The 12,595-nt window shown below is 43.4% G+C and overlaps 2 protein-coding genes across 2 annotated transcripts in view; both read left to right on the forward strand.

Annotated features, from left to right (window-relative positions):
• The window catches only part of LOC137658792 (pre-mRNA-splicing factor CWC25 homolog), a 585,361-nt gene that overhangs the window by 800 nt on the left and 571,966 nt on the right, over window positions 1–12,595 (forward strand). The gene's annotated exons all lie outside the window — the stretch shown is intronic.
• The window catches only part of LOC137658783 (protein brambleberry-like), a 32,736-nt gene continuing 20,764 nt past the window's right edge, over window positions 624–12,595 (forward strand). Inside the window, exons 1-2 of the mRNA XM_068393809.1 lie at window positions 624–880; window positions 1,620–1,747. Coding sequence (XP_068249910.1) covers window positions 715–880; window positions 1,620–1,747 — 294 coding nt within the window. The 5' untranslated portion in view covers window positions 624–714. The remainder of the gene's footprint in view (window positions 881–1,619; window positions 1,748–12,595) is intronic.

Below are 12,595 nucleotides of genomic sequence, written 5' to 3' on the forward strand. Positions count from 1 at the left end.
AACAGGATGTTATAGTCATTTCTGGCCTTATTATATAAATTTCTGGCTTGTGATGATTTGGCTCTTTTCCATCTACCTTCCATCTTACGTCTATGTCTTTTTGCCTTTAATAGCTCACTATTATACCATCTAACATTTTCGCGTACAACTATTTGTTTGCTCTTTATGGGACACATGGTATCGTACATTTTTCCAAAATTTTCATTATATTTCTTGGTATAACACCCAACACATTCTCTATCTACCATATGTTCACATTGTATGTTCTCACAAGACATTTGCGCTACACTAGCTTCAATAAAATTCTCAGCATCAAAATGTTCCCGTTCCCTATATGTGATCCATTTTTTCAATATTCTGATGCAGTAGCCTATATATTAACATCAAAAGTGATGAGTTTACTGTATGTGTTTTTGAGATCTCAAAGTCTGGTTCCACTTCTAACTAGGGTTGTAGCGTAGCAAGTAATAATAATAATAATAATAATAATAATAATAATAATAATAATAATAATAATAATAATAATAATAATATTTAACAGCATGGTACGCATAGTTATCATTCTAGGCAATAGATGGCACTATATACGTTATTTCGCGAAGTCAATCTTCTTCCTTTATGAAACTTCAAGTCATCAGCTGTTGTAGCGGGACGTTCGGTTTGTCGTAACGACTCTGACAAGTTTTAACGAGTTTTTACCTTTTAAAGTTCACTATGAGGTGGGTGTATTTAGGCATATTTATCGTTTCGTTCGCCCTAACCGATGGAGCATTGTTCAGCTGGCTGTTCAAGAGTGCTAAAAGTGATAATGATCAAAATGAAAGTGCTAAAAAGTCTGGCGATCCCAGCTTAGGGTCCCGTGAAACTTCCCATGATGAAGGTAGGTATTCTCATTTTTTAATTATATTCTTATGGAATCTATAACCTTATGATATCCCGAACTGTAGAGTATTCTGGCCTGTTTATCATAATATAGAATACGCCTAGCAATGGTTATTGTCGTACATAATAGTTTAACCTAACCTTGTTGCTGCCTGGAGGTAGGCTACCGGCTGCCTATCTACGGTATAACATTTTGGTTATTTTTTGAACCTTAAAACTACCGTTGACAAAGTGAAATTTTGATACTTTCAAGGTTATTCCATTCAGCGTCTTCAGTTCCCAGTTCCCGGTGTGCACGATCTCGTTAGAATTGGGTCATCTGACCAAACTTTCGCGAATGAAGAGATAATTTATTTATAATTATATCTATAATGATGATTTATCCAAAAGCTTAAATTAGGGTATGTTATGATTCTCTCCCAGAACAATATTCACGTTCTTTGTATCGGACCATATTAAGCATTTTTGCTGCAACTCTCTAATAAAATCTGCAATTCTCATAAGAAACTTGATGTTTTAAAGATTAAATAAATGGTTTGTCTTGGAATTATTTTGAGAAATGAAATATCTATTGAAGGGCAATGAAAAAGTATTAATAGTTTAAAACATAACTTACATATTAAAATGGCCCTGCCTTATGTACAGAATATGAATCCATAGCGAGTTCCCAAAAGTATTTTGTTAAATCGTATAAATTTTGCAATTATTTAATGATTGTCACTAAATCTCTCTTGCAGATGTGGGCACAGGTGTTTTGTCGGTAAATGTTCCGTTTGAAGCTAGACTGGCCGATGAAAAGTTTCTGATGGAGGCAGCAGAATACACGTCGTTACAATTGTCAGAACTTGACAAGTGTCACCACAGAGTAAGATTATGGCGTGGTTTATTCCTCAAGGGGACTAGCCGGCTAATGCCGGTTTATAATGATAGGACTTTGACATTCATACCACTTAATAAGGTGACTTAGGACATCTCCAAACTCTATAGGAGTTCTGCTTACGACCCTCAGTTTTTCAACGCCAGGGTGATTTATCCCTTGATAATTATAACTAAGATCTGGGATTACTACCCTATATGGACCTGATATAGTCCTCCAATATGAAGATTTTTTTTTTTTTCTTAAAATAATTTTTTTTTTTTTTGCCAGATATGAATTTTTTCATTATGGTAAAAAAAATAAACCCCTAAAAATGCAGTAGGTAATAGGTTGGCCAGGGCACCAGCCACCCATTGAGATACTACCACTAGAGAGTTATGGCATCTTTTGACTGGCTAGACAGTACTACACAAGATCCCTCTCTCTGGTTACGGTTCGTTTTCCCTTGCTTACACATACTGTACACCGAATATTCTGGCCTATTCTTTACAGATTCTCCTCTGTCCTCATACACCTGACAACACTGAGATTACCAAACAATTCTTCTTCACCCAAGGGGTTACTGCACTGTAATTGTTCAGTGGCCACTTTCCTCTTGGCAAGGGTAGAAGAGACTTTAGCTATGGTTAACAGCTCTTCTAGGAGAAGGACACTCCAAAATCAAACCATTGTTCTCTAGTCTTAGGTAGTGCCATAGCCTCTGTACCATGGTCTTCCACTTTCTTGAGTTAGAGTTCTCTTGTTTGAGGGTACACTGGGGCATACTATTCTATCTAATTTCTCTTCCTCTTGTTTTGTTAAAATCTATATACAGTAGTTTATATAGGAGATATTTATTTTAATGATGTTATTCTTCTTAAAATATTTTATTTTTCACTTTTTCCTTTCCTCACTGGGCTATTTTCCCTGTTGGAGCCCCTGGGCTTATAGCATTGTGCTTTTCCAATTAGGGTTGCAGCTTAGCATGTAATAATAATATTAATAATGTCAATAATAATAATAATAATGGGAAACAAATGAAACCAAAATTTGGAAAAAAGGGCTTAATTTCATTGTTTTATAATGTATTTCCAAGTAACATACCAATTTTCAATGCTATATCTTTAAAACTAAGGGAGACTGTTGAATTTGATAGTTAATAAGTAGAGTTTTGAGATATGGGCGTTCAAAGTTTTTCTTTGTATTTCTACAGACAATATTAATGAATCCTGATTATTATGAATTTTATGTCCCTTTTTGGATATTGATAAACAAATAGTTATTTATCATATTTTACTCATAAATGAAGATCCTTTAGCTCAATATCTTGCTTCTTTTGGCTCGTGTCCTACAAGGCTGTCGTTTCTCCATCCACACAATCTCTCTCTCTCTCTCTCTCTCTCTCTCTCTCTCTCTCTCTCTCTCTCTCTCTCTCTCTCTCTCTCTGCACTACCAATATTACCCTCTTCTGAACTCTTAATAGAGTATATTTTCTTCTTCCTTATGTTAGCAAGATGTTGAAATTCTTTTCCTCTCTGAAATGATAAAATCCAGTAGAAATACTACATTTTCTTGTGGGGAACAATGTTTATTGGTTTATAGAGTTACTTTTACTAATTAGCCTGTAACTATGAGAGTAAGGGGAATTTTGACAAAACATTTCGTATACGCATTCTCCGTTGCCATGCGAAGCTCAGTGAATTTTTTTTCAGGAATTTGTGTTTTTTTTCCTATACCCCCATCTATTGGCATTCTGGCTGAGCTCCTTAAAGATTTAAAGGATGGTTATAAATTTCAATAAGAAATCCTGGCTAAGTATTCATAAATGGTTTCACCAAAATTTGTACTTGAGTGTGAAGTGATTAAAGCCTTTTACAATCTTGATTTGTTCCGTAACTGGAATACAAACCTACGCTATTTATTTAAGGGTATTACTTTCGGTGAAGCAGAGATGTCGACCCATTAAAATTTACCGAGGGTTAAGTACCCATACTGCCAGTTAGCGGGGGTAGGGGGGATAGCTTCTGCAGCCATGCGCACCTGCCCTGGACTCGATGGCCGGCCCTGCGGAACCTTCATGTCGACCGTGGAAACAGATCGCCACACTCTTTGTCACGCCTGTAGTGGTCAATGGTGTGATAGTGGTAATCAGTGTATTGAGTGTCTGGAGTGGTCTGCCTCCCAGTGGGAGAGGTTTTGGCGATGACGGGAGAAGTAGTCTAAGTGGGATATTTCTCCTTCGAAGGGGATAAAACCCAAGGCGCTTCCCATAGCGAAGCGGACCCACCTCTCCCCCCGGGTGAGGCCTTGTCTATATCTTCTGTTTTGCAGGTATGGTCATCCTTGGGGCTTCCTGGTCCGCCCTCAGGGAATCCTTACTGCAGCTCATTCTCTGGGGTGCAAGTGTGCAGCTGTCGTCGTCGACTTCAGAGGTGGACCCTCTTGAGCTCGTCGACGTCGTGGTGTCAGAAGTGTTTTCTAGGGCTTCTGCCGACACGCTTGCCCCTCTAGACAATCCAGCTGTTGCTGCCGACTTAGTTTACTCCGTTCCTGATCATCCTTCGAGGGGGAAACTTAGTCCTACGTCTGTCTCTTCTGCGAGTGTTTCTCCACCTCGGGAGTTCTCTCTTAGAGACTCCTCTTCGAAGGACTGCTGCTGCTCATGGTCAGCTTACTGATCCAACGGCCCCTAGAGGGCGTCTCCATCGCAGAGCTCGCCCTCAGCTATGCCTTACAGCAGGCCATCCTTCATTATCGGTGATAAGGCCCCCCTTCGTCTCGTCAGCCTCGTCATCGCAGCCGTTCCCCGCAGAGGAGTCTCCGCTTCTGTCCTCTCCTGGCCCTCGACCTTTGCCCATTCCTGGACCTTCTTCCGACGACGCTGCTACTAGTCCTCGGACTTCGGTCCTGGACTCTTCTGTAGATCGTTCGCGATCTCCATCAGTGGATATTCGCCCTTCCAAAGGGAACATCCCTGTTCCTGTTCTTCCTACTAACAGACTGGCCATCACCGTTCCGGCTCTACCAACAAGCTTCTCCCACCTCCTCGTGTCTAACAGATGAGGTATTTTGAGATTTTGGACGAACCTCGTCCAGCTCTTCCTCTCCATCACTCCTTGGAAGAGTTCACCAAGAGAGTCCCTCTAGAGAGAGACTTCAACTGACAGGTCTCTTTCTAGGCAACTGAGATCCTTAACCAGGAGAAGGTCACGAAGTACGCCATGTAGGCTACTTCGTGGCTTGATGTCTGATTAGGGACCTTGAGAATCCTAGTACGGACTGAGGATTTCTCCAAGGAACGTACTGTACCAAGAAAGCAATAGACTTAACTGCTCTCAGGCACTCGCACAATCGAGTTTCTCGCCCACTAAGTTTCGAACTTGTGGGCGAATACCATCCTGAAACGTCGAGACATGGTTCTGAGAGATTCAACTAACAAGTCCCAAATGCTGCGATCGCTAGGCTCTAGTATTCCTCTCTAGAGGTAGCCCATCTATTCGAGCCAGCCTAAGGACGTGGAACATGCTGCTGAGAGATGGAGGAAGTCCCATCAGGATTCCCTCCTCCATAGGGCTTTGACATTCAAGTCCTATAAACCACCAGCTCCTCAGCAAACCCGTCCAGCCAAGACCACGAAGAACAAGACAGCAGCGAAGATCATGGTGTCTAAGAAGCCCTTTCTGCCAAGGAAGGGAAAGGCATTAAGTCCTTCAGGGAAGGAAAATATCCCAGAGGAAACGGCCAAGGCCGCAAACGCTAGGATAGGCACTCCCCCTGCTTGTCCACCAGTAGGGGGATGCCTACAAGGTTGCTCGGACAAGTGGAAGCAACTCGGAGCTGAACCCTGGACAATCTCTGGGATTTGTCTAGGGTATTGTGTCCCGTTCATAACATCTCTCCCTCCCCTGACCAGGAATCCAGTGTCAATAGACTCCTTTGCGATGGGATCAGCAAAGGGGCTGGCCCTTTGGGCAGAAGTCCAAACCCTGTTGGAGAAGGGCACTCTCCAGGAGGTCCTCGATGGGTCCCCAAGATTCTTCAGTCGACTCTTTCTTGTGAAAAGGGCGTCTGGAGGCTGCAGACCAGTCATCGACCTCTCAGCTTTCAACAAGTTTGTCAAACAAACTCCGTTCAGCGTAGAGACAGCAGCCACAGTCAGACTAGCGGCAAGACCACAGGACTTAATGTGCACACTGGACCTAAAGGACGCGTACTTCCAGATCACAATCCATCCGTATTCAAGAAAGTACTTAAGGTTCACCCTAGACAACAGGAAATACCAGTTCAAGGTGCTGTGCTTCAGTCTTTCCACAGCACCTCAAGTCTTCACCAGTGCTTTTGCCCTAATGTCATCTTGGGCACACAAGATTGGCATCGGTCTCCTTCGTTATCTGGATGACTGGCTAATCCTAGCAGACTCTGTCAACCCTTCTTCAACGTCGAGACAAACTTGTGAGGGTTTGCCAAGATCTGGGGATCATGGTAAACCTCGAAGTCCTCCCTGCTTCCTATGCAGAGACTGATATACCTAGGCATGATCATAGACACCAATCTCCACAAAGCCTTCCCATCAGACGACTGGATAACAAGGCTGAGAAAGGTCTTAAGACCCTTTCTCAAACAAGAAGAATTTCCAGCCCAGGCGTGGTTACGTCTCCTTGGTCACCTTTCATCGCTGGCCCGTCTAGTTTCCAACGGTTGCCTCAGGATGAGATCTCTTCAGTGGCAACTCAAGTCCAAGTGGAATCAGGCTCTCGATTTCCCAGACATTTGGATCCCCATGGGATCAGCGGGATAGACGGACCTCGAATGGTGGGTGGCAGACGAGAACCTACCAAAGGGAGTGGATCTTCTCATCCTCCCCCTAGATTTGATGCTGTTTTCAGATGCTTCAAAAAAAGGGTGGGGGACCAACGTGCTGCACCACACAACCTCAGGCGTCAGGTCAGATTCAGAAGAGTACCTCCATATAAAACTCCTAGCAGGCCAGTCAGTGGTGGTGATGAGCGACAACACCACAGTAGTGGCTTACCTCAACAAGCAAGGAGGTACTTTTTTGCAGCCCCTATCCCATCTAGCAGTAGAGATACTGAGATAGGTTGAGATTTACTCAATGCCACTATCGGCACGCTTCATTCCGGGCAAGAGGAATGTGCTCGCCGACAACCTGTACAGAGCATCTCAGATGGTGAGTACCGTGTGATCTTTGGATCATCTAGTAGCCAACAAAGTCCTGACTTTGTGGGGTTCTTCCACAGTGGACCTCCTCGCAACGGCCCTGAACTTCAGGCTCCCATTTTACTGCTCCCCAGTCCCAGACCCCAAGGTTCTCTGGCAAGATGCATTCCAACAACGGTGGGACAACATCGACTTTTAAATATTAAACTTAGCTGGTGAATATATAATAGCTGACGTCTCCGACGGCTCGACAGATTCCAAAAACTCGCGAGCGATCGCCGTGAAGGTTGCGGGTGTGACCACCAGCGCCGACTATCGGCCAGATACCGCATATACTTGTCAACATCTCCAGTTCTTCTCTGTCGGTCTTGTCGACAAGTTGGTTCCGCTCGCTTTATGACCTCGAGTTTTCTACCGAATTGGTGAAGTACTTGGTTTTGGTTTTATTGCTTTCGCCGTGTTGGATTATTCAATACTATCTTCAAAAGAAATGCTTTTGAAAGGAGAGGAAAAGTGTTTTGCCCTTGCTTTTTTTTTAATCTCTGGTTTTTCCATAGAGAAAAGATGGCCGACCCTTCCCTCAGTGTACGGAAGTGTGTTTAAGGCTTTTAGTAATTATTTTATCACTTTATAGATTATTGTTGATATTTATAGATTTTCCTCTATATATTTTTTATCTCACCCGCCTTTATTAGGCCTCTTCGATTAGCTTTCCATTTATACTAAACATCAAGATAAATTTTATGTTTTGTTTATATGCGGCCTTTACCTATTCCTTGTAGGCGGTCCTAACTTGGAAAACGAAGTTAAACAACGTTGAGCCCATTCAACTTTTATTTTTGTTAAGTTTAAATCAATTGCTCTGTAAGGGTTATGAGATTAATATTTTTTAGAAAATATTTTAAGAAATATATTCTTTGAATAGTCTTCGTGCTGTTTTTTCAAAGATGAACTAACGTTTGGTTTTTTTATGCGACGCAGTTTGCGCTCTATCGTTACGATAGAGAAAGAGAGAATCACGGTTTCACTTTGCAGAAAGAGTAAATCGATTTTGACGTTTTGTTCATTCTTCTTTCAAACTGAAGTGTTTTAGATACTAATTTAAAGGAACTTGTTAATTTTCAATTTCTTAGTCCTTTCAGTTTTTTCCTTTGGTCAAATAACCTGTTATTGACGAGAAGGGTGAGTGGGCCATTCTCTTGTGTGTGACAAGAGAGAGAGAGAGAGAGAGAGACGGAGAGAGAGAGAGAAAGAGAGAACGATCCGATCTTTATTCTCGTCCCAAGTCTCTGTACAAGGAGTTTGGGAGCGAGTAACGTTGTTCTCGATTCAGTTTTTTACTCACGTCCCAAGTCTCTGTACGGAGAGAGAGGATAAAACGTTTTAGTTTTTATTCTCGTCCCAAGGCACTGTACGGTGAGAGATTGAAAACGTAGTCCTTAGTGAACTAGTGTTTAGTCTCCTCCCCAGTCACTGATCTTTTTAACTTTATATATTTCCGTTTTATTCGATATATATGTATATGTTTATTGATTTTTGCATGTGTGTTTCATTTTGTACTAATGTGCTTACATTATACGACTCATTTCGCAATTCTAACCTTTTGATGTAAGGGAGAATTGCGTGCTTCAGGTAGAAATCAGTTTTATTCATGTCTAATGTGAAATTATTGAAAAATACGATATCAGTGAAGTAAGTGCAAAAAAAAAACATGTTCTGTGTTACGGAGGGTTCGTTTGTTCGTGCTTGTCACTTTCCTAGTCCGAGACCTCTTTCAGGCTCCCCTGCACCAGGGAGAAGGAATGTCGTAGGACCTAAGGGAGTGAGGAGTGTAAACCAACGAACAGACGTTCCCTCAAAGGTATCAGATGTTGCTCGGCAAGCACGTCCTTGCCATAAGACAGGAGAGACGAAGTTTCTCCTCGTCTTCCGATGATTCGTGTCTTTAAAAGCCTGGGCGTATAGTTTCGAGACGGTTGAAATGTTTATTAGTTCCTTCAGAACAAGTTCAACGTCCTAGCTGTAGTCATAATAAGAGTCCCGTTCATAGCGATGACGTTCATGTACAGACGTTTCTGCCACAGACTCGACGTGACGTTGAACGGTGGACGCCGTGGACACAACGTGACGTCGAGTGTCAGTCACCGTAGTCTCGATATAGCATCGATCAGCAGTCACTGCTGTTTACTACGTGACGTTTGAACGTCAGCCACTGCAGTCACAGGTTGATCCGAAGTTAGATATGCTGTTAAAGCTTTCTTCTTCAATAGAAGCTTTCGATCCTGTTCCTGTGCGAAAGGATCCTTTGCTTTTTGTACGTCACGGTTCTGGGATACGTGATTCGGGTCTTCAACCTTCTAGACGAGCTTTGTTACGCCACGCTGACGTTATCTCTAGTGACAGCTTTGCTGTTAAGCGAGATGCGGAGCATAAATCTCGATGTAACTTTGATCGCTTTGAACGTCAACCACCGCAGTCACAGCGTGACGTTGAGATGCAGAACTTGACGTTGAGCGGTGGACGCCGTAGACATGACGTGACGTCGAGGGTCAGTCATCGTAGTCACGATATAGCATCGAACAGCAGTCACCGCTGTTACTACGGGACGTTTGAACGTCAGTTACTTCTGTCACGACGTGTAGTAGAATAACATTCTCTGCAGTCACAACGTGACATCGGCCCTCCAACTTTAACTTCTGTTCATATACAAGTGGATGTAGCCTGTCAGGCTTTTCCTTCACGTCATTCTGAATATAAATCTCCTTCTCGCAAGACTTTAGTTTTATCAGATGATGTGCCTTCTGAAGAAGTTGATGACCCCCTTTCAACTAATGTACCTTTGGGGAGTCATTCAGAAGAGGAGTAACCTAGGGTGGTCCAACATTCCCTTGTATTTTATTTATGAATTTCTTTAGTGAAATTTTGTCCTAGACTTTCTTCGACGCCTGCTTTTACGAAGTCAGTTCTCTCTTGTTCTTCCAAGAGGACCATGCTCTTACTGGGAGACTGGTTGGAATCCAGGAGAAGTTTAGGAAAGTCTGCTTTTGCTTTTCCTCCTTCTTAATTAGCTTCTCGCTCGGGCATCTGGTGTGACACAGGAGAAGCTCGAGGAGAAGTTCTCGGCTTGGGAGTACCTGCCTCTGCCCAGGGAGACTTCTTAAGCCTTGTGGACTCTCCTTGTCGTCTAGCCATGAGACGCTCCAAGATTTTATGGTCGGCTTCAGAGCTAGACCATCTCCTGTTAGGAGTTTTTTCGAGCGTTTGAAGTTTTTATTTGTTGGATTGGTCCCTGGGAGCCTTAAGTAAGAAGGTCTCTCCAGCTGTCAATGTATTGCTGTACAATTATGTCATGCATGAACAAGGCTATCAGGGATGGTTCCAATGATCTGACAGCCACGTTCACTGCAGGAACAAGGCTATCAGGGATGGCTCCAATGATCTGGCAGCCACGTTCACTGCAGGAGTACTTAAGATGTAAGTGCGCTCAATGTGTTCATTGTCAAGACAAACTTCACGATGAAGACTACCAAATCTGTCTTGGCAGCAGTAAGGGAAGGCGACTGGATGGTCTCTCTCGACCTTCAGGATGCATACTTCCACATCCCGATTCATCCAAACTTTCAACAACATCTGAGGTTTGTGGACGGGAAAGTAATGTACCAATTTCGAGCACTGTACTTCGGCCTCATTCCTGCTGCTCTTGTTTTTACAAGGCCCTTGCAAAATGTAGCAAGCTTTCTACATTTTTTGAGGATTCAGAGCCTCCCTTTATTTTGCCGACTGGCTAATCAGGGCGTCGTCATTATATCGCTGTCTGGAGAGCCTCTAATGGACATTAGACCTAACCAAGGAGCTAGGTCTCATAGTGAACGTAGAGAAGTCGTAACTTACAGTACCCCATCCCAGACTATTCTTTATTTGGGAATGGAGATACAGTGTCTGATTTTTCGGGCCTTTTCGTCTCCCACAAGAATGGAACAAGCTCTGTTAAAAGTCCTTCACTTGCAAGAGAAAAACAGTTGCTCTGTAAGAGTTTGAACTAGCCTCGTGGGAACTCTTTCATCGCTGGAGTAGTTTATCTCTCTGGGGAGACTCAACCTATGCCCTCTCCAATTTCACCTAAACCATTGGAACAAGGAGAAGGGCTTAGAGAGTATCTCTTTCCCAATCTCCAACTCAGTCTAGACATGTCTGACTTGGTGGGACAGCAACATCGGACTTCGAGAAGGTCTTTCTCTTGCGATCAAGAACCCAAACCATGTGTTGTATTCAGATGCATCGGATTTGGGTTAGGGAGCTCCACTGGACAGTCTGGAATGCTCGGGTCTTTGATCCACGGATCAGAAGGAACTCCATTTAAGGCAAGTAACATCTCTCCTTTGGCGAGATTTGTGCAAGGAAAAATGAATGTCTTGGCGGACTGCCTCAGCAGAAGAGGACAAGTCATCTCCATGGAGTGGACGTTGCATAAGACTGTGTGCGAGAAGCTATGGATGACATGGGGTCAACCCACCATAGATCTTTTTGCGACTTCACTGACAAAGAGGCTCTCGACTTACTGCTTTCCAGTTCCAGATCCAGAGGCAGCCCACATAGACGCTTTCCTGCTGGACTGGTCTTACCTGGACGTTTATGCCTTTCCACCTTTCAAGATCCTAAACAAGGTGCTGCAGAAGTTCACCTCTCACGAAGGGACCAGGTTGACATTGGTTGCTCCACTCTGGCCCGCGAGAGAGTGGTTCACAGAGGTACTTCTATGGCTGGTAGACGTTCCAAGAAGTCTGCCGTTACGGATGGATCTCTTGCGACAGCCTCACGTAAAGAGATTTCATCAAAGCCTCCCCACGCTTCGTCTAACTGCCTTCAGACTATCAAAAGACTCTCTTGAGCTGGAGGGTTTTCGAAGGAGGCAGCTAGAGCGATCGCGAGGGCTAGAAGATCCTCTACCGTCAGGATCTATCAGTCGAAATGGGAGGTATTTAGAGACTGGTGCAAGTCTTCCTCTATTTCCTCTTCCATGTGCCTCTGTAGCGCAGATTGCGGATTTTCTGCCTTATCTGAGAAATGGTCGCTCCCTCTCTGCATCCACCATTAAAGGCTACAGAAGCATGTTAGCTTCTGTTTTCAGGTATAAGGGTTTGGATCTTTCTAATAACAAAGATCTCCAAGACCTGCTTAAGTCTTTCGAGACTTCCAAGGAGCGTCATATTTCGACTCCTGCTTGGAACTTGGACGTGGTCCTACAGTTCCTTATGTCAGACAGGTTTGAACCATTAAATTCAGCCTCCCTGAAGGATCTTACCCTCAAGACACTTTTTTTTGGTGAGCTTGGCTTCGGCTAAAAGGGTTAGTGAGATACATGCTTTTAGCAAGAACATCGGCTTCTCCGCTAATAAAGCAGTATGCGCTCTTCAACTTGGTTTTTTTGGCCAAGAATGAACTTCCGTCTCGTCCTTGGCCTAAATCATTTGAAATCCCCAGTCTTTCTGAGATTGTGGGGAATGAAGTTGAAAGAGGGCTGTGCCCCGTTAGAGCTCTTAAATTTTGTTTATCCAGAACTAAACCGCGACGAGGTTGTTCAGAGGCTTTATGGTGCTCCGTTAAAAAGCCCTCTTTGCCCATGTCTAAGAATGCGTGGTCTTATTTTATCAGACTTTTGATTCGGGAGGCACACTCTCA

This window comes from Palaemon carinicauda, chromosome 19, assembly GCF_036898095.1.
Source record: "Palaemon carinicauda isolate YSFRI2023 chromosome 19, ASM3689809v2, whole genome shotgun sequence".
NCBI lineage: Eukaryota > Metazoa > Arthropoda > Malacostraca > Decapoda > Palaemonidae > Palaemon > Palaemon carinicauda.